The sequence below is a fragment of the Ammospiza nelsoni genome, chromosome 18, assembly GCF_027579445.1.
Source record: "Ammospiza nelsoni isolate bAmmNel1 chromosome 18, bAmmNel1.pri, whole genome shotgun sequence".
Taxonomy (NCBI): domain Eukaryota; kingdom Metazoa; phylum Chordata; class Aves; order Passeriformes; family Passerellidae; genus Ammospiza; species Ammospiza nelsoni.
In genome coordinates, this window is record NC_080650.1 from 8509524 (window position 1) to 8530043 (window position 20520).

A 20520-nucleotide genomic window follows, 5' to 3' on the forward strand; every position below is an offset into this window, starting at 1 on the left:
ATGGTGCCGGTGCCCAGTTCCAGCCATGGGGCTCAGCAGCCCCCACTGGAAGGAGTGAGGCTGGGCTGGGTGCTGCTGCTGCCCTTCCCCACTCCTCACCCAGCACAACACGACCTTGCTGGTGGGGTCCCTGCTCCAGCTCTGGGTGGTGCCACCACAGCCTGTGGTAGGAGCATGTGCCATGCTAGGGCTGGATCCTGCTCCACTGCAGCCAGAGGCTGTTGTCTGTTTGCTGCCCCAGGACATGTCTGGCTCCTGCAGCCTGTTCTCACACCACCCTCCTGGGCAGGGGAATTAAAAGGCTCCAACACTGGGAATGTTCTTGGCCTCTTTATTTGGGATAAAAGCCCAGGTCGGCCAAAGACCAAAGTGCTGGTTAAAAAAACAGGTGGTGGGAGTTGAGCATGAGGGGGTGTGAGAGTTCTGGAGCACAGGTCCCCTCCTGCCAGCCAGAGCTGAGGGCAAGGAAGCCATGGACATGGGCCAAGGCAATGCTGTACTGGAGTCCTCAGCTGCAGAGTTAGAAACTGGGAACAAAAGCGAGTGTGTCCCACACTGTGAGTGGGGTTCCCCTGAGTTACACCACCAAACCTGCAGGCCTGGCTGCTGGTCAGAGAGAGCATCCAGGAAATAGAGGGAGATGGCTGCAGGATTTTGTGTCACACTGCTGCATGCCTGGAGCTGTCAGTCCCTGACAGTGGTCCTAGCTCTCCTGGTGCATTGTCCTGCCTTGGCACAGGAGCCAGCCCATGCTGCACCAGCAGCCCCTGTACCAGCTCCAGCTCCTGCTCCAACTCCTGGGAGCCACAGCCCAGGCCTGGCATGGCGGTGGCACCTTCCCCCAGCACCCGCAGCACCTGTGCCACCAGCTGGGCCCTCACCAGCAGCACGGCCAGGGCTGTGTGGAGTTTGGCACAGCCCAGCGCCTTCATCCCCCAACAGGCAGCAGGACCTGTGCGAGAGCAGGGAAGGAGCTGTGAGTGTGGCAGGGTGCCCCTGGGCAGAGCTGGCCTGGGGAACAAGGACACCGCTTGCTTGTCCCAGGTAGTCCATGCTCGCCATACCTTGGCTCCAGCAGTGTCTGCAGTACTGCAGGTCCCTCAGCACACCGGGGCCTGTGGCTTCCAGCCACTGCAGAGCTGAGGCATGGACTGGGCTGCCAGTGGGAGCCTTCTCCAGGAGCTGCACCAGGACAGGGAGCAGCTGCTGTGCCAGGACAGCTGGCTCTGCAAAAACGTTGGGTTCATCCTCCTTGTACAGGCTGACAGCTCTAGGGGGAAAGCAGAGGTGTGAGTGAAGCCAAGAGCTGGCCCCATGGTACCCCAGACTCCCTCATGCCAGTCCACAGCTCCAGCAACTCACTTGTTGGCCTCCAGCTCCTCCACAACACTCCTGACATCTAAGACAGGGATGTGTTGAAGTAGTGAGTTGAAGGTCTCAGGGTGCTCCCCGAACTCTCCCAGAAGGAGCTCTAGGAGGCTCTGGAGCCCCACATTGTCCTGCACAAAGATGCAGCCATCTTGGAGCAGCTCCCCCGGGCTCTGCCGCAGGAGGCTGGCGAATCCTGAGGCCTCATGCCGAACCTCCCGCTCCTCATCTTGCAGAAGGTGAATGGCCATGTTTATCAGCCTGAGAAAAGGGAAGAGAAGGAAAGGGAAGCATACTGCATGCCCCAAAGCATCCCAGTCTGCTTGGAGGGGAGGATGAGACCTCAGAAGAATGCTTCTCTGAGGGACTTTTTCCCTGGACTGTGAAAGACACAGCCACCACCCAAGAGCTTGGGAGGGTAAGGGCTGTGCTGGGGATTGAGGACTCAGCAATGCCATCTGGTGCTCATAATGGACTGGCTGCTAGTACTAAAATGCCACCCACAGGTCTTTTTGTAGGCTGTGAGCTCTTGAGTGACACTGATTTTTGAATGAGCGGGGTTTTCTTCAACACCCTTGAGTTTTTGCAGAGGACACCTTTTGCAGAGTCCATCAACCTGCAGCGGGCTGGGGCTCCAGGGAGCAGTGCTGCAAGCACAGCCACCCCCAGAGATGGGCTCAGTGACCTACCTCAGGGCCACGGGGACGAGTGAGGGACGGGCAGCACACAGGGATGGCTGCAGCACGCTGGGCCCTGCCAGCTGCAGGGAGCGGGCGGCCGCCAGCCGCAGCAGCTCGGAGCAGGCGGAGCGGCTGCACTCCTCCAGGGCCGCACACCAGCGCTCCACCAGCGCAGCGTCCTCGTCCCCACACCTGCCAAGACCAGGGAAGGAGAGCGAATTCAAGCACACCTTGCTGCTCCAAAGGTCACCGGCTGGCCTGAGATTGCAGGAGCCAGGTGCAATGCTGTGATTTCTGGGAGGGAAGTCAGGGCTCTGTTTCTAGTAAGGACTAAGGAAGAATCTGCTGGAAGAGTTGGGCAGTTCCCCAGCAACAGCAAGGACCTACTGGTGGGCAAGCAGCAGGCTGGCAGCACACAGTGCCTGGAAGAGGAGATCAGGACCAGGACACTCAGCCTCCACCATGTGCAGCAGCATCTCCAGGCATGATCTTGAGGAGCCCTGGAGCTTACTGGAAGCTTCCTGGGACCATGATGAGGGATCTCTGTAAAGATGCAGCAAAGCCTCAAGGTACAATCTCAGGAACTCTTTGTCCCTTCTCTCTTGCAGCACCGACTGCAAGCTCTCCTAGTTGACAATGGGAAAGAAGGTACATGGTTAGTGGTCCTAGCACTGCAGGACCAGGCAAATGCACTGCACCCATGCACCCTCAGCCTGGGGAGCACCAAGCTTTCAGCAATGGGATCTCAGGGGTCCCATCTGCATGGTGCACTGGGCCCCCCTGCTTTACTTGGTGACTTTTGAGCCCCATCATACCAGCAATGTCAGCCCAAGAGCGTTCTCCACCTCCTTGCACGATCCTCCCTCCCCAGCAATCACCCAGCTCAGGATGGCAAGCTGGATGTCGGGGTTGGGCTGCTGGAGGAGTGAGCAGACAGCAGCAATGCGCTCGCTGTCCGCCAGCCGGGCTGCCTCGCTGCACATGAAGTGGGCCATGGTTTGGTGGAGGATGGCTGAGCCCACCTGCAGGGAAAACAGGATTCCCCTTTGAGTGCTCAGCCTGGAGCGATGGCTCCCCCTGCCCAGGCTCACTGCCAGTCAGGCATGGCCATGTGCAGTACCTGTGGCTGGGCACAGCCTGACTTTCCCCCCTGCAGGAGGCTGCCCAGCTCGGCGCTGATGGTGCCATGGATGTACTGGGCGAAGCCAGGGCTGAAGGATGTGGGCAGGAGGGCGAGGACCTGGAGGAAGGCAGCGCGGACGAGGGGGCAGCGCTGGGCAGGGGTGAGCAGCCAGCCCCGCGCCTCCAGCTGCAGAGCCACGGGGTGCAGCGCCTCAGCCGACAGCCTGCAGGGAGACACAGCCTCACCAGTGGGCAAGCGCTCAGATGGGCACTCCTGCGGCCAAAGGGCTGTGTTTGGCACAGGGTGAGCCCAGCTGGGGAGGCAGCACGGAACACTCACCCCCCGGTGCCCGTGGCACAGCCCAGCAGTGCCTGCATCTGCAGCAGCTGCCCGTGGACAGCGTTGTGCGAGCGGATCTGCCCGGGCGCTGCAGGGAGCTGCCGGGCCAGCTGCAGGAGGAGCCTGCAGCGCTGGGGAGGGGCCACAACGGGCACCAGAGCCTTGGCAGCCATTGCTCGTACGGCGTAGATGGGGCTCTCTGCCAGCCCCAGCAGTGGCTCCAGGAAGGGAGCAGAGGGACTGTGGAGCAAAAAGGGCACCATGTGGTGATGCTCTGGCTGGAGTAAAGTCACACAAGAGCCAGGGTCAGCCTCAGCACCAGAAGGGCTGGAGCCCTTCTGACTGCAGGAGCCCTGGGCTGAGGCACAGCATCCCCAATGCCCCCATACCTGCCGGCAATGTCAGCGCCAGGCTGCAGCTGGGCCAAGAGGGTGAGGATGGCATGGAGTGCAGGGTGCAGGCGGGGCCCCCCTGATGTGGGTGCTGTGGCCACCTTGAGCTCTCCAAGCAGCACAGCGCCCAGCTTTGGGTGCTGCCCGAGGAAGGCGTGCAGGCTCAGCCCCTCTGATGGGCAGCCATCCCTGTGGCTCCACGGCTGTCCCAGCAGCCGGGATGTGAGGGCACCTGCAGGGACAGAGAAGGCAGTGTCAGGTCCCATCCAACCCTGCCAAGCCCCTGCACTTCACTGCACACAGGCTCCGAGCCCTGGGGGCTGTGGGGGTCTCTGTCAGTACTCACTGAAGAGCTGGATGGCTGCGTTCCTCATGGCCCAGCAGGGCGAGCCCAGGCCGCGCAGTGCCAGGGCCATCATGGGTGTGGCGTGGCACAGCACTGCCCCGCCCAGCCCCGCCCCGCGGACCAGCGTCTGCAGCACGTGGAGGGCACACACCTGGGGAGAGCACAGGGGCTCAGGGGCACCATGTCACAAGGGGGCTCATGCTACCATGTCAGGGGAAGGGGGAGGAAAAGATAGGGGAGCCAAAAGGCCATCAGCTCCCAGGCTGCCAGGCTGGACTGCGTGACCAGGGCTGGGGGTTTTTGCTCACTCTGAGTTCTCAGGGTCCCACACCGGGTACGTGGCACAGCTCAGGGGACCCAGCACAGGTCACCCTGTCCCCAAAGGGGCTCCAGCAGCCAGGAACACCACACTGACCTGTGGGAGGTCGAGGGTCTGGTCCCAGTCCTGTGGCAGTGCCATGGCAGCCAAGCTCAGCAGGGTCTGAATGCAGCGGGTCAGGAGGGGCCGTGCCTGCGCCGGGGCCTCCCCGCTGACGATGCACAGGAAGAGCATGGGGAAGCCGGCAGCACGGCGCGTGATCGAGCTGCTCCGGGGCCCACCCAGGGCCTCCAAGCCCTGACAGAGAAACAAAATCCACCTGAGGTGTGGCTGGAAACCTGCAGCTGCCCTGCCAGGAGGGCACCAGCATCTCAGCTGCCAGGAGGGTGCTTGTCCCAGGGAGTGCAGAAATGCCTCTGGTGCTCCCTGGGGAAACAAGAGGCACAATGAGCACTGTACCTGCTCCAGCACGGCCCGTGGGATGGCCTGCAGCTCCGGATCTGGGTGGTTCAGCAGTGCAGCACAGAATTTGGTGAAGCCCATGCTGCAGCCCTCCACTGCTCCCTGGGACAGAGCAGTGTCAGGACAAGCACCCCAAAGGCTGCACCCATGAAACCCCCATGCCCCCAGACAACTCTTTGAAGGGGAAGAACAAGTGAGAAGACCTTATGGTGTGGGATGTGATAGGGTCTGGCACAGGGATCCCAGCCAGGGGACTTCCAGCCATCCCCATGTCCTGTCCCCAAGCAGACCCTGCCCCACTGCACTCACCCTCCCTCCCCCCAGCATGCCAGGGCAGGGACAGGGCTGCAGGGATGGCCAAGGGCCCAGATCTGCCCTTACCCAGTGCCGGCATCGCAGCAGGATCTCCTGGAACACCCTGGTGGCCGTCTGCAGGGTGGGGAGGGGCAGCAGGGGCCCCACTTCAGCAGGCAGTGCTGGGGATAGCAGCAGCTCAGCCAGGCCCCCCAGGAGCAGCCCAATCTCCTGGGAAGAAGAGGAAGGTCAGCAAGTCTGGCAGGGAGGAAGAGAAGCTGGGATGGGTGGCGGCAGGGCTGTGCCACAGCAGGGGACTGTCACTGTCTGGGAAGAAGCTGGGCTCCATAAGGGCAGGGAGGGGGCTGCTTTTGGGAGCCTGCTAGCTGCATCCTTCCTGGAAGGGGGTGAGGACATCTGTGAGAGCACTGAAGTAAGGACAGAAATTCTCCCCTGTTCATCCCCAGGGAATGCCCCAGGGGAAGGTGAAGCTGGGGAAGGCTGGATGATGGTGCCATGCTGGGCTGTCCCTGTCCCAGTGACATGAGGAGGAGTCCCCACCTTCACTGACACCCAGCAGCACGTCAGGATCAGGCTGTGCTCCTCTGACAGCAGGACTGAGTCACCCTCCTCTTCCTCTTGCCCCTGGCCCTTCCCCAGCATGATGAGGGAGCCAATGGCATTACCCATCTCTGCAAATGATGGGGCAGCAGCTGCAAAAGGAAAAGCCAGGTCTTAGCACGGTGTAGGGCAGTGTGAGGGGGATGCTGCTGGGGTTTGGGAGGACCTGCTGTCCTGTCAGAATGTACACAATGCAATGGCTCGTGCCCTGCCACATGCCCCAGTCAGGAATGCAGCTGCATTTTTCCCACTGCTCTTTCCAAGGCCTGTAAAGTCTCTGCCAGCTCCTTCTTTCCCAACTGTTTCCATCTGGCAGGTGCCTCACTGCTCCTGGAAGGCTTTTGCTTCCAGTGCTCTTTTTCTCCCATGGAGTTGAGAAAGGGACCCAAAGCCAGGCCCAGCCCCACAAGGGTCCCCTGCTAGAGGAACTGAGCCCAAAGTAAGTGCATTCCCCTGGGGCTGGCTGCTGGGCCAGGAATGACTGTGATGGAGTAGTCAGAATCCCAGGGATGGATCCCAGTGCTGGTTCTGCTGCCATGGGGACACACTCACCTTGCTCATCAGCACCAGGGCCTTGCTGGCTCTGCAGAGCCCCCAGGAGGAGGGAGGTGATGTCTCTCACTGTGGTCACGAGGCAGGTGAGGAGCTCCTGCCAGCTGTGCACCAGCTCTGCTGCCTGCATGGAGACGGCCACCTCTGGCACCTGGAGCAGGCACCTGCGCAGGGCAGCGATGGCTCCTGCAGAACAAACACCTCTGTTCGTGTGCTGTCAGCACAGCCCTGCCTCTCCTGCCTGAGCTGTGGCTAACGTGGGTCAGGGGCAGGGAAGACAACAGGGCCCTGGGTGAGGAGTGTGCAAGGCAGGGGCAGTGCCAAAACAGGCAAACCAAGGCAAGGATGTGGCACCAGCAACGAGCTGTGGCCAGAGTCCTGCCATGATTCTGGGCTGCTCCAGGTCCCAGGCAGCTGCTGCAGGAGCTGCTCCCTGCCCTGCCCTGCCCTGCCCAGCTGGGGCCGTACCGTGCATCGGTGCCGTGGCTGCTGCCCGCAGCAGGTCCTGGCGTGCCACCTTGTACTGGGCCTGCAGCACGTGCAGAAGGTGCTGGGCAAAGCACAGCCCTCGGCTGGGCAGTGTCAGGGCTGCCTCAGCCTGCAGGGACAGGCTCTTCATGGTGCCACTGTCTGACCTGGGGAAACAGGCAGATCCTGCTGTGAGTACCAGGGAATTTCCTGCCCATCTTGTGCCACACAGCTCCTGCCTCCCCCAGTGCAGACTCCTGAACCTCAGCCCTCCCCAGCTTCCCGTTGCAAGGCCACTGCAAAACCCATCTGTAACCACAGACTGGTAAAGCACCAGTGCTGCCAACACACTCTTGGAGGGTCCTGTGCCACCACAGGGAAAGGGAGGGGCATGCCAGGAGCTCATACTTCTGCAGGATGGTCTTCATCAGCACAGCTCCAGCCTCAGCCTCCTGCACTCGGGGGCTGCCCAGGGTGTCCTGGGCCAGCTGGAAGAGATCCTGGGCAATGGGCTCAGGGAATGTGGTAGGGAAGTAGCGGACAAGCAGCTCCGAGGCCAAGTCTCTGATCTGCCAGAACAGAGAAGACATGGGGAAAAGTGGGACATGGGAGAATAGGAACCATGGTGAGCTCCTCTAAGCCTGCTTTAGGCCAAGGCAGGCATCTTCATGACCTCCCTTTGGTTTTACAAGGCTCACCTCATTAGTGCTGTCCTGCAGGCAGCTCATCAGTGCCAACAAATTGGGCTGGGAGAAGAAGTCCCAGCAGCCTCTCTGCCTGGCGTAGCTCAGCAGCGTGGCCATGGTCCCTGTGATGGGGACATGGGGCAGTGGGGTGGGATTGGCTGGGAGGATCCCCACAGCTACAGATGATACTCCAGGTAGCTTGCCTGTACTCACGTGGGGGCTGGCCCTTCTTCCTGTCAGGGCTCCAGGTGTCTGTGCAGGTCTCCAAAACAGCGGCCAGGAGGAGCAGAGCCGTCTTCTTCCTCTGGTAGTTGGAGCCTGGGCTGAGTGAGGCGATGCTGAGCTGCAGCAGCCATTCCACAAAGCCTGTGGGCAGAGAGCATGGCTGAAAGGGATGCCGGGCACACGAGAATCTCCCAGGGCTGTGGTGCAGTTGCTCAGTGCCCGCCTCACCTACGGCCTGGGCGAGCTGCTCTGCTCCCTCTGCCGGCCCGGAGCGCCGCGGCGCCTTCCCCCGCAGCTGGGCCAGCGAGCTGTCCCTGAGCCGCACCAGCGCCTTCCTCACGGCTGCCTGCAGCAGCTGCCGGAACGAGGAGGAGTCGCAGTTGAGGTTGAGGGGCAGGAAGTGCCGCAGCAGCCGCACCTCGGTGCCCGAGAGGGGCTGGTTGGTGTTGGGGCTGCAGCAGAGCAGGCCCAGCGCCGCCAACCGAATGCCCTCCTCACGGGTGCCCAGGCAGCGGGAGAGCCGCTCCAGAGCCGCCTCCCGCAGCGGCAGGGCCCCTGCCACACTCTTCTGTGCCTTCAGCACGGACACCCAGGCCTGCAGTGACATCGTGTCCTGGCCGCCAAACTGGGCTGCCAGCAGTGCCTGGGTGGCCGGGAGCTGCCGCAGGGTCCAGGTGAGAAGGTGGTTGGCACTGTTGCTCTGCAGGATGGGCAGGGGAGAGCAGAGGCCCTGGGAGAGCAGGGGGAGCCAGCGCAGTGCCCACTGCTCTGCCAGGGCCTCCTCTGTGCCCCGCTGCCCATCTCGCCACTCGCGGCACTGCTGCCGCACCAGCGCCTTGTAGGCCTCGGCCGCGGCGGGACACAGGTGGTTGGTGGAGAGGCAGCTCAGGAGATGCTGTGGCAGGTCCGGGTAGGCATCCAGCACCTGGGGGAAAGGCAGGTCACCCTCATCTCCCTGTCAGGTTGAAAGCTGCATGTGGGGGAAAGACACATGGGTACAGGCCACACTGCAGTCACTCCGGGCACTGAGTATCTCTGGTACCTCAAAGCTGCTTTTTGTGGGCACTGACAGGCAAAGCTTCCTTCCCACTGGCACTCCCCAGGGATGCACTGCTGAAGCTCACTACCCCAGGGATGCTAAAATAGCTCCTCTGGGTGGGAAGGCTCCCAGCCCACACAGCTGAGCTGGGTAGAAGGTGACAGGCAGTGGACTGAGGCTGTGCCACCTCAGCAGCAGAGGCAGCTGGCACCAGACTCCCATACCCCTGCCTTCCCTACCTGCTGGCTGCCCATGTAGGGGACGATGGCACACAGGGGCACGTATCTTGCTTTGATCTGCCAAGGCATTGAGACCACCCTCTGCAGCATCTGTTGGTAGAGGGGTCTCTCCTGGTCCTGGAAGTGCTGGCACTCCAGGTGGTAGATCTCCAGCAGCAATCGGAAGGAGCTGTGGATGAACTCAGACACACCTTCCACCTGTGGGAGAAGGACAACAAACAGGGGGGTTAGGGTGACCTCCCTCTCGTGTCTTGCTGTCCTGTGGCAGGTGAAGCACTGGGACATGGCCCTTTAGAGCCTGTGTGTGACAAATGCCACGACCCCAGCAGTGTGACTGCCCCTGCCCTGGCACCTGCAGGCAAGGGAGTCTCTTTGGCTGATGGAGCTGAACAGCAGGGATGTGTTATGGGCTAGGGACAGCAGCTGAGCCAGGAGAAGGAAGAGCTGCTCCTGGCTGCCACATTTGGTGCTCTTTGGCACTGTGTCCTTACCGGGGTCTCTGCATTGCTCCACAGCAGCTGGGTGAGCTCCTGGAGGAGCTCAGAGTCCTGGGCCAGGACGTGGGTCCCCATCAGGTGCCAGAGAGCAGCCAGGCCCTCCCGCAGGCGCTGCAGCCACAGCGCACAGGCTGCCAAAACAGAGAGTTCTGCTGCAGCCCTCCCCAGACTCACCTGCACCAGGGCCAGCACAGGCTGTGGCCTAGAGAACCCTGTGTGCAGGGGCAGCAGTTCCCCCGTTAAGTACACAAGACCCCAAGAGGGCAAGTGTCCATTGGGCAGGAACAGAAATTAATAGCATTTTCCAAACCAGCTACCAAGACCCAGCACCTTCCCTGGCAAGCACCTTCCCAGCCCTCCCCACATGGCAGGGTCACTGCCCCTACCTTGGAAGCAGTAGTAGTGGCAGTCCTTCTGCTCCCTGCTCAGGGCACACACAGCAGGAAAGACCACGTCCAGCAGCAGGCAGGCCTGCAGGGGCACAGCAGCTCAGGGAGAAGGCAGGCACAGAATTTCCAGGGAGAAAACCCTGCCATGAGACAGGCAAGGAGAGTGCTGCCTGGTCCTCCTGCTCTCACAGAGCACACCTCTGCTCCCTGCCTGGCAGTGCTCAGCCCGTGAGGACCTGGGAGAGGCTAGAGCTGGGAAGAGATGAGGCTGTGCTCTGCAGGGACAGCCCCAAGTTCATGCAATGGGAACACAGGGTGAACACTGCTTTGCTTGTGTAGGGGCTTTTGGCATCACTTTGTTTCCCACCTCCCCAGGAAAGAGAAATCCCTGCTGGGATGTCTTTGGAAAAAGCTCTTTGGCCAATGCCTGTGCTCAGTGGGATGCATGGAGCTGCTGGTGTGGAGGGGTGCAGCCTGGCTTCATCCCCCAAGGATCTGCAGGCACCACAGGCAGCTGCCAGCCCTCTCAAGCCCTGTCCACCAGGTTGGAGCTCTCCTACCTTGTTGGGAAGGCCCTCCAGCTGGCAGCTGAGGATGTCCATCTTGCAGCACGTCAGCACACCTCTGGTAAGCACCAGCTTCTCCAGCCCGTCTGGTTCCAGGACAGGGGGCACTTCCACCACCAGCTCCCCAAACTTCAGCTCCCCAGTGCCTGCTGGAAAATGGCTGCACTGGATGGAAGGAAGGTGGCAAACCCAAATGCTGCTCTGAGAGCAACTGCCATGGCTCATTCCAGAGCATCCATGGGAGGTGGCCAGAGACAGCTGGAGCTCCCAGACCCCAAGAGAGGCACAGCAGCAGAGTCCAGCCTCTGTCCCCTCACACCCAGACACTCCTGTCACCCTTTGCCAGAGGCCCTCCTCAGCTCAGGATGGAGCACACACCTTGGCTGGGCAGCTGGAACAGGGTCAGCACTGCACTGGCCCCGTGCTGGGGCTGGGGGGCCGTGTTCACCAACATGCTCAGGGCTGTGCCTGCCAGCAGCCTCGTGTCCTTGTTCAGGGCCTGGACTCACAGAGAGGCAAAGGCACAACTCAAAACACCATTGAAACCCCAGCCACATTTAACTGCCCCTGCAAACAGCTACATGGGGTGCCTCAGACATGTCAGACACTGAGCTGTCTCTGCAGGCTTGCCCTGGGGAGGAAAATGGGGAAAGCATCTGGGAAGGACAGCACTGCTGTGCTCCCTGGGACAGGCAGTCCCACCCCTCCCAGGGCTGTACCCACCTTCTCCCAGGCCACCTCCAGCAGCAGTCCCAGGAGGCTCTGCAGGGTCTCACTCTTTCCTGATGTGCTCCACACCAGGAGAGCCACATCCTTTGGCAGCACCTGGAAGACCTGGAGGCAGGCCTGGAGGAGCAGGAGGTGCCACAGGGATGATCAGTATTCCTTACCTCTGAAAAAGCAGCAATGCCCCAGGAAGGGCCATTCAAAGCAGCATTACATCCCTCTGGACACTGCTGCCGGTGCCCAGCCTGTCCCTGCAGGCACCAATCCCTGCCCCCTGCCCAGGGTGGCTCTTACCTTGATGACCAGGTAGCCCCAGGTGCTGCCAGGTGTGGGCTGGCCCTGCAGCACCCAGTGCAGGGTGCTGGCCAGGCGCTGCAGCAGCAGGGGCAGGTTCTGCTGCCAGTGCTGCCGGCCCAGGCTGCTCTCCTCCAGGAACATGGACACTGCAGGCAAGGGGAGAGCATCAGCCCCCGGCCCTCCCGCTACCAGCTCAGCCAAGGGCACTGGTGAGTGAAGTAAGAAGGGGCTGGGATGCAGGGGATGCTTTGGTTTGTCTGGGACCTTGCAGAGATCACACGGATCTGGCTGATCCCTGCTCCCCTCCCATGAGCACAGAAGACCCAGTCTGGGTTGGCAGGAAATGTTCTTGCCCTTGTGGTGTGAGCTGGGAGAAAACCCCGGAAGGTAAAGAACAGAGGCTGACCTGACTGAAGGTCCTCAGGAGACAGCACCTGCAGGGACAGAAGGATAGTTTGTCCTGTGTGACAACACGCTGGGGCTCAGTGCCTTGGGCAGGAGGGTTCTGCCAGTGCCAAAAGCTGCCCCAGGGATGAGCAAAGGTGATAGGCAGCCACATGTTGCCAGCTGCAAGCAAGGGCAAATCCCCCGAATCATGGGAAGTGAAGTGAAGGACTGGAGGCAGCCAAACCAGATCTCTGTGACACATGGTCTCCAGATAAGTCCCCACGTAAGCCAGTGACACTGCACAGCTGGGGCTCTCTCACCTCTCCCTGCAGAGCCAGGCCACTCAGCAGTGTGTCCACCTCCTGGGCCAGCAGGGCTTCCTTCCCCACTGCCAGCTGGGTCACCATCTGCCAAGAGACACCCCAAGTCAGCTGCTCTGCCCAGACCCCTTGGAGACACCACTGCCAAGTGCTACTGGGGGAGCCTGCACCGCCTCTGAGCCCCTTTGCTGCTAAGGATGGCAGAAAGCTCCAGGGCTGTGCCACGAGTGGGCAAAGCCAGCCCAGCCTTACAGACCTGTTCCAGTTTCTGGAAGGAGCTGCAGCTGCTGGTTGCCTCCATCTGGAAAGCCAGGACACAGCGGAGCAGGGGTCGTGCCTCTGCCTCGCCCAGCGCCTGCAGACCCTCGCTCAGCGCCCGTGTCAGCTGGAGAGCCTCCTCCAGGTGCTTCTCCTTGCATCTCTTGGCAGTGCTCCTGGAACAGGACAAGGGCAGGGGTGAGGATACCTCGGCTCGGTGAAGTTTGTAGCGGGGGAATACCCCGACTCAGTGGGATCTGGGCTTGGGATGCCCCAGCCGGCGGTGCTGCGCTCAGCATTGCCCCGGAGCGAGGACAGAGGGGCGGCAGCAGGGGGGCAGCTACACGGAATCCTCAAAGCGCATTGCAAACCCTTGGTGGGCAGAAGGGCACGAAAATCCTAAACCATGCAGCCCTGCTGCTGCTGAGCAGGCTGGAAGGGAATGGGGAGCACCGTGAACGTGGCTCGGAACCCCTTGCCGGGTATCGATCTGCCCTCCCTCCCTTCCTCCCTCCGGACCCGCTCCCGCGGCATGCACGGCCGCTACACGCCGGGGGTTTCCCGAGGCAGCCGCCACCGGGGGATACCGGGAGCTCCCTGCCCGTGGCCCGCCCTCTTACCCCGCGAAGTGCCGCAGGCAGCGCAGGCAGGAGAGCACCGTGGGGGCGAGGCCCCGTGAGCTGTAGAAGGCGGCGCAGGCCCGCGCCTCCCGCTCGGCGCCCATGGCGGCCGCACCACAGAGCCGGGCCCGCTGCGGCGCTCGGCGGCGCCCCCTGGCGCTGTCCCGGCGCAGCACGGCCCGCAGCGCCGCCCGGGACCCGCCGTGCTTCCCTCACCCTGCCCGGGACCCGCCGTGCTTCCCTCATTCCTTCACCCCGGCCGGGACCCGCCGTGCTTCCCTCATTCCTTCCTTCCTTCACCCCGGCCGGGACCCGCGCCGGCTCCAAGGCAGGAGTTACGAGGCATCATCATCCCAAACTGTTTCTGTAGTCGGGGAAAAGCGAGACAACCCAGAACTTCCGAAACCCGGGTGCTGCCTGCCGAGCACAGAGGGATTTGGGCAGCACGAGGCGGTGTAGGATCTCTGAAATGCCAACTGGAATGCTCCAGTATTACAGCGACCTGAGTGGGCCGCTGCTGGTGAGAGAGAGACGGTGAATCTTGTATCTTGATCAGAAGGCTGAATTTATTAATATATGATATAATACATTATAATTATACTAAAAAGAATATAGAGAGAGGTTTGCAGAGCAGCTAGCTAAGCTAAGAATAGATAGAAAAGAATCCACAACAAAGTTGTGTCCAGGGACTCAGTCCCCTGGCTTGCACTGATGATTGGCCCTTAATTATAAACATAGAAAATGAGCCAATCAAGGTGAATCCTATTGCATTCCACAGCAGCTGATAATAATTGTTTACCTTCTCTTCGGGGGCCTCTGGCTCCCGAAGACACAGAAATATGAAAGAAAAGGATTTCTGTGGAGAAATGTCTGCGACACTCCAGGGTGAAGCAGTTGTCTGATCCCATCGTGGTTCATTGCGGAACAGGAGGTTTGGCACCCCAGGTGCTCCATCACGGACACCATCTCTGATAACCAGCCACCACCACTGACACCATCCACTAGCAGTACCACTAATAACACTACTACCCAGTGGAGAGATCCCACTTCTTCCATGGAATAAAATGGCCTTTGGGGAGAGAGACATGTTTATTGTAATTATCATCAAATCAAAATGAGTTTATTGGAGCTCTTAATCTTTGCTGGCACAGGGTTGAACAATTTTAATTGGCACAATCTTAAGATCATCTTCAAAAGCCCCTTTCAATCCTAACCATCCAATGATTTTACGACTTCTGGTTTTTTATTAAACATAGTTTTAACACCTGACTAGCACATCCCACTGAATTTCAGCTACACAGAAAATGCTTTTTGTTTTTGATCTTGAAGGATTGTTTTTACCCCGGGTTGTTTCTCACAGTGGTTTGGAGTGAGTGATGTGCATCCTTTGCTTGGATGAGTCGTGGCACGGGCAGCCCAGGAAAGCAGAGCTGAGCTGGCATGTGCCAGTGGCTCCCCTGGCTGGCCAGGAGGGTACTGAGATGTGGATCCCGGGCTGAGCACTTCCCTCGAGGAAGGAAAGCCCCCAGACTGTTGTTTTTGGCAACATTTGTGAGCAGCCTCCATCTCTGTTCTGCTTTAGAAACCAGCCCAGAAGCCCAAATCCAGCCAGGGGTCCGGGTTTGCCCTGACTGCTGTCAATACCAATGAGTGAAAGAGCCCAGGATTTGTCCCAGGTAAGGCAGAGTGCAGGAGGATGGTTACATCCCTCAGATCTGATGCTCCATTTCCTCAGCATCACAGCCACACTGGTGATAGGGAGTGGGGAGAAGCGCTGCCAAACGAGAGCTCCCACAGGTGCCAGCACACAGGCAAGGCAGAGGAGGGTGCTGCCATGCTGTAGGGTTTCCAGTGTTCCCATCACCTTGTGCTGCCTGCAGGAGGGAGGGGCAGAGGAGGGAAAGGGGGATTTTTTTCTTGTTTCACCATAGGAAGGATTTTCAAACCCTATAAATTCACTTTTGACAAGTGAACAGCTAAAGCAGATTAACCTTTTTGCTAATCCTCTATAATGGCTTTGGAATCTCCTTAACCAATAAGAAAATTATAAGAACCTGTTTCTTTTCTTTTTATCTACATCTGTATTGTCCTCTCTTGTCTGCATGTTTTTTCTTTCTTGTTTTATTTTCCTTTCCTTTTCTAATATGAAATAGCCCAGCGATCCTATCTCCCAGAGGCTCGGTAAACAGCACATCAGAAATCCCTTTCCTTTATTCCCCTCTGGTAACAGGGTGCAGAGAAGTGTCTGCCGATTGGGATTTGATTACCAGCGGCTATCAAAAGTCTCTTTGTACAATCTGGGTCCTAAATCCCATAATTCTTTGATAAAAGAAGTATTACCAGTCCATTTTCTGTAGTGAAAGGTATGGGAGGAATGAAAGAAAGCAATCAGCAGAGATCCTAATAGGCTAAGTGCATGTGTGGTGGGAAGGCAGGGCTGGGACAGGATGCCCAGGGAAAGGCATCCTTTGTTAAGGATGGGGAAGGAGAATTAATCCTCTTCAGGCATCTGAACAGAGCTGGTCAGATCCTGCCCCTGCCCATGGCACATCCCAGCTCACCGGCCCTGTGGCCCCTCTGGACCAGCACAGAATGGGGAGCAGAACCCTGCCCCACATCCACCCCTTGTGTCAGTGTTTGGGTACATGCATAAAAGCTGGGAGCAGTTTCAGTGACCTCTGGGATGAGGGCATCCCCAGTGCCTCTCTGGAGAACTGACACCTTGGCAGGGCACAGTGAACATGTCCAGACTGAGCAGCTACAAAGGTCCCTTTGTCCAAAAATGTAAAGATTTGCAGAGCTCAGTTATAACCCAAGTTACACCATTGGAACAGCTGAAGGAGAGGCAAATAAAGGGGTGGAAGGAAAAGCAGCAGTTTGGTTTGAAGTGAGTCACAAGTAGAGCAGCTATGGGGCATCTCTTCCCAGCACCGAGGGGCCTGCAGGTGAGGAAGGCAGGCAGTGAGCAGGGGTGAGGGGAGAAGGGAGCTGAGAGGGGCTCTCCTGGGGAGTGGCTGTAGGTTTTGCAGGGTGCTGGAGGCATTGCTGGGCTGTCCAGGGTCTTTGGTGTGCAGGGGTTTCACAGCACCCACCCGTGTGTCTCCCTGGGGTACCATGGGTGGGACTCAAGGAAACACCAGGTGTGAGCTCCAGGGCCTCGCTTCTCACCTGGGCTTAAACTGCACTGAGGGTGAGGGAGCTTGGGCTTAAACTTTGTTAAACAACCTGATCTCAGCCACACCTTCTCTATTTTATTCCCAGCTACTCAGTCAGTTACAAACACAGCATCCAAGATGTTCTCTCTCCTCCTGTGTGTTGCAGCTGCCAGGCCTTGCTGTTTGTCCTCAGGAGGGGCAGAGCCAGGCTTCCCTTCCCCTCCTGAATCTTGGCCATGGCCTCTCCCCAGCTTCTCTGGCTGGGCAGGAGCTGGGAATTGAACTGGCTGTGGGAAAGTTGGCTGTGGTACTGAGTCCACACTCCTGCCTGGATGGCTGTGGGACATCACTGAGAGCACACAGAGGCACCAGCAGCAACAATCCTCCCCTTCCCTTCCCCACACAGAGCACGGCTCAGCTGCATGGGAGATAGTTCCATGCCACTAAACTGTGGTGCAGAGATGCTGCAAGCAGTTTGTAATCTAATTTATTAAGGGCTTTGAATCCTTACAAAGAGTATGTTGGATACATGCAAAGCATCTGCATTATTACAGTGATTAGGGCCGCAGAGATGGGGGAAAGGGGAAGGAGGGAAAATACAATTTCTCTGCTTTCAGCAGAAAATAAATCAACTTTCACAGAGAATTCTGGCAAAGCCAAAGGCTGTGCTGTCATTAAAAATGATTTTTTATTAAGCTGAACTCTCTCTTCTCTCATATTGTATGATATGACAGCTCTCTTTTGATGGGAAAGCTTTCATTTGGCCAGAGAAAGGGATAATTTGCTTCTTTTAAGGAGTTAATCCTCTGGTCCATTTCCGGGCTGGGAACAGCCATCCTCCCCCTTCCTTGGATGGGAGCTGCAGCACAATGGAGATCATAACCACCTCAAATCTACACCCGAGATGGAGAAATCAGATTTCCTTCTCCAGTCATTTTTGTGGGATTAGCTAAATCTTAGATCCACACTAACCCTTCACAAAGCTGCCAAGATTAGTTAGAATTTATTTTACTTGCAGGGGGGTTTACGGTTTTCTTTCCAAAGGGATTATATCTCTCTCACTATATATATATATTTAGAGTGGCTTCAGTCATAACACAGCTAGGTCAGAGGGAGGAAAAGGGTGTGTGTGCGTATAAAATAAAAACTCAGCTGCGAGAATGACAGTCACTTGAAACGCCAAGACAAAGCCATGGTTCTGGATGGCTTTGCCAGTCCATTTCAAAAGCCACATGAGCTGTCCTTTCCCTAGCAAAACCCCGCTAGGGAGCCAGTGAAGGGAGAGCAAGGCCCCCCAGCTGGGCTGCCTGCTGGCCCAGGATGTCTGCAGAGCCAGTGCCAGGGGCTGAGGCTGCCAGGAGAGGCCTGAAGAAGCCACGTCCGTTCAGCATCGAGCACATCCTCTCTAGCCCCTCGGAGAAGAGCCCCCAGGTCTTGGTGCCCCTGTGCCTGCAGAGCATCCTGGACTGCACACCCCAGAGGCCCTGTGAGCTGGAGACCATTCCAGCCAGCTCCCTGCAGGAGGAGGAGGAGGAGGAAGAGGAGGAAGAGCTGGAAGGCGCAGGCTGCAGCTGCTGCTGCTGTTCTCACACAAGTGCCCGTTCCCTGCAGGAGCTGCCGGCGTGGCTGGGTGAGTGCTGGGCTGGGTGAGTGCTGGGCTGGGTGAGTTTGGGTTTGGTTCAGGTGTGGGGCTCCCTGAAGGGCTGGTGCCCGTGCTGGGGGCAGGGGAAAACCTGGCTGTTAATGGTAATATGGCATCTGGCACAGTGGTCTTGGGGCCGACGCCCAGCAATCTGAGCTGTTCCTAGCAGGGCTCCTAAGAGTGCAACTTTCACCTGAAATGCTACCAGGGCTTGAAAAGCAGAGGGTGCTGACTGTTAGTGGATATTACTGATTCGTGTGAAACTCTTGTGAGAATGATGCTTCTAGGGGTGTAGGCTCCCTGTGGAGTGTGGGGCCCCATGGCCATGCTGCCCACGTGCACAGCTGTGCCTGTGCTTCCTGACATCACCAGCCCTGGGGAATCTCACCCATCCTTTAAGGAAAAGAGTTTTGGCTACATCTAGCAAAATTACTGTGGAAAATAAAAAATAGCAAACCCTTAAAATGCAGTTCGAGAGCATCCTGAAAGTTCAGAATTCCCTTGTGTCAGGGCTAAAGCACAGATCTTTGCTGGGCTGTGAGTTTGAAGTTATTTTTTGGAGCTGGCCATAGTGCAACTGGTAAGCAAACAAAGAAAACCCAGCCAGTGCTCACCACGTGCATCCTTCTCCCAGAGTCATGCCCTAAGCTCTTCTTCCACTTGCACAGTGACCACTCAGCTTGGCACCCACTCCAGGTGCCCGGCTGCCACCTTCCCAACAGCAGCAGGGATACAGCTGATGCCTGAGCTGCCTTGAGCATGGCGAGTGTTTGAGCCCCACCCCTGTAGCCCTGCTGCTGTCCCTGTCCCCTGGCAGATGCGCGGCTGCCCTGGCCCATGCGGCTCCTGCAGCCGGCGCTCAGGGCGTGCAGGAGCTCCCAGGAGAAGGCAGAGCTGCAGGGCCTGCAGCAGCAGCTGCAGCGCCGCACGCGCCGGCACCGCACCATCTTCAGCGAGGAGCAGCTGCAGGCGCTGGAGACGCTGTTCCACCAGAACCAGTACCCGGACGTGGTGACCCGCGAGCACCTGGCAAACCGCATCCACCTCAAGGAGGAGCGCGTGGAGGTGAGATCCTGCTGAGGGCAGAGCTCGTGTGTTCCTGCAGCCCCCCAGGAGCACACACTGGGCATTGTGCTGTCTTTTTTCCTCGTTTTAAAATCCGTCCTTGTGCGTTGGACAAAAGAGAGTTTAAGTCTGGTGAGCAATGGAAGAACATAAACCATTTCAGCTGGGCTAATTTGTGCTGGCACCCAGTCCCACACACTCACATGATGCCTCTCTCCCAGAATCACCCACAGACATGCCCAGCTCTGCTGCTCATCCCCTGCACCCAAGGGTGTATTCCTTTACCTAAGTGATCTGCCTGACTTCTGAACTTGTCCCAGCTCCCTTGTGCCCCTCACATGTACTTGAGCACGACAGCAGCAGAGGCACTGATTACATTTTGTATCAAGCCTTTCCATCACAGTACCTTACAGCCCAGGAGGGCCACTGCCTGTCCCCCTCCCAGTAACACCTGACATGCTAGAGCCCTTTTCCTGTTCTGCACTTTCCAGGTTTGGTTTAAAAATCGTCGGGCGAAGTGGCGACACCAGAAGAGGGCGACTGCCTCGGTGGTGACCCTGCAGGCCAAGCAGCCCCCCAAGGAGGGCTGTTAGTGCCCACAGGCAGCACCAAGCACCCCCTGCCCAGGCTGGCAGGCTCAGGGGTGACCCGAGGGGCTGATGCAGCAAAAGGAACCTCTGTGGTTCACAGGAGGAGGAGGACAGGTAAAAGCAGACATGGCACTGCCACATGCCTCTTCCAAACCCAGTTCACATGGCAAATGACTGAGCAGGCAGGACCTGCAGGGCACAGAGCTGTACCGGTGTTAAATCTGTGTGCTTTAAGAGAAAGAGAAACTCCCCTTCTTGTCTTTGCTCTGTGCACGTAGTATTTGTGCTTGTTTTATTGATGTAGATTTACAAAATATTCTGCAAATGAATGTTTCCTGTTTGCAGCATCTCAGCGGCATCTAAAGTTGCTTTTGGGGTTGAACTCGCTGGACAAGCGATTTGTTTCAAAACAAAGGAACGCGTGTTTCCCCCCATAGCCCTGGGGAGAGGCGATGACCCTGCTGTGCTGAGAGGACTGGCACGGGCAGGTTCGCCTCCACCCCTCTGCCAGCCAGCCCCGGGCACGAGGAGCCGTGTCCGTGCTCCCGACGGGGCCGAGGAGAAGCCGCGAGCTGGAAAGCAACGAGATCAATAAAAGTGCCCGGGCAGCGGGGCAGCCAGCCGGGGTCCGCTCCCCGCAGCCCGAGCGTTTCTGAGGAGCTGGGGGCGTGGGGGGACCCGCCCGGCGCCCATCCCGTGTCCCGTCCCAGTTCCCATCTCGCCTCCCATCCTGTCTGTATCCTGGCTCCCATCCCGGCTCCCATTTCTGTTCCCACCCCGGTTCCCATCCCTATTTCCACCCCGGTTCCCGATCCGGCTCCGCCGCTGTCACGGCCCGGGCCCGCCCGGCTCCTC

General features: G+C 58.7%; 2 protein-coding genes across 2 annotated transcripts; one reads left to right on the forward strand and one right to left on the reverse strand.

Annotated features, from left to right (window-relative positions):
- Window positions 1–295: 295 nt before the first annotated feature.
- On the reverse strand, window positions 296–13317 carry LOC132081479 (thyroid adenoma-associated protein homolog). The gene is made up of 31 exons (XM_059485239.1): window positions 13214–13317; window positions 12592–12769; window positions 12336–12422; window positions 12035–12062; window positions 11626–11774; window positions 11329–11451; window positions 10984–11104; window positions 10600–10754; window positions 10037–10121; window positions 9645–9781; window positions 9154–9351; window positions 8104–8800; window positions 7864–8016; window positions 7663–7772; window positions 7373–7533; window positions 6965–7131; window positions 6497–6682; window positions 5885–6036; window positions 5411–5554; window positions 5027–5131; window positions 4664–4864; window positions 4249–4399; window positions 3900–4134; window positions 3511–3750; window positions 3169–3394; window positions 2864–3070; window positions 2436–2674; window positions 2058–2240; window positions 1363–1629; window positions 1065–1270; window positions 296–952 (listed from the first exon to the last, which is right to left on the reverse strand). The coding sequence occupies exons 1-31, from the start codon at window positions 13315–13317 to the stop codon at window positions 660–662; spliced, it is 5688 nt and encodes a 1895-aa protein (XP_059341222.1). The 3' UTR covers window positions 296–659.
- A 4371-nt stretch (window positions 13318–17688) lies between these two features.
- On the forward strand, window positions 17689–19668 carry GSC2 (goosecoid homeobox 2). The gene is made up of 3 exons (XM_059484842.1): window positions 17689–17998; window positions 18828–19075; window positions 19567–19668. Exons 1-3 carry the CDS (start codon window positions 17689–17691, stop codon window positions 19666–19668), a joined length of 660 nt encoding a protein of 219 aa, XP_059340825.1.
- Window positions 19669–20520: the final 852 nt, after the last annotated feature.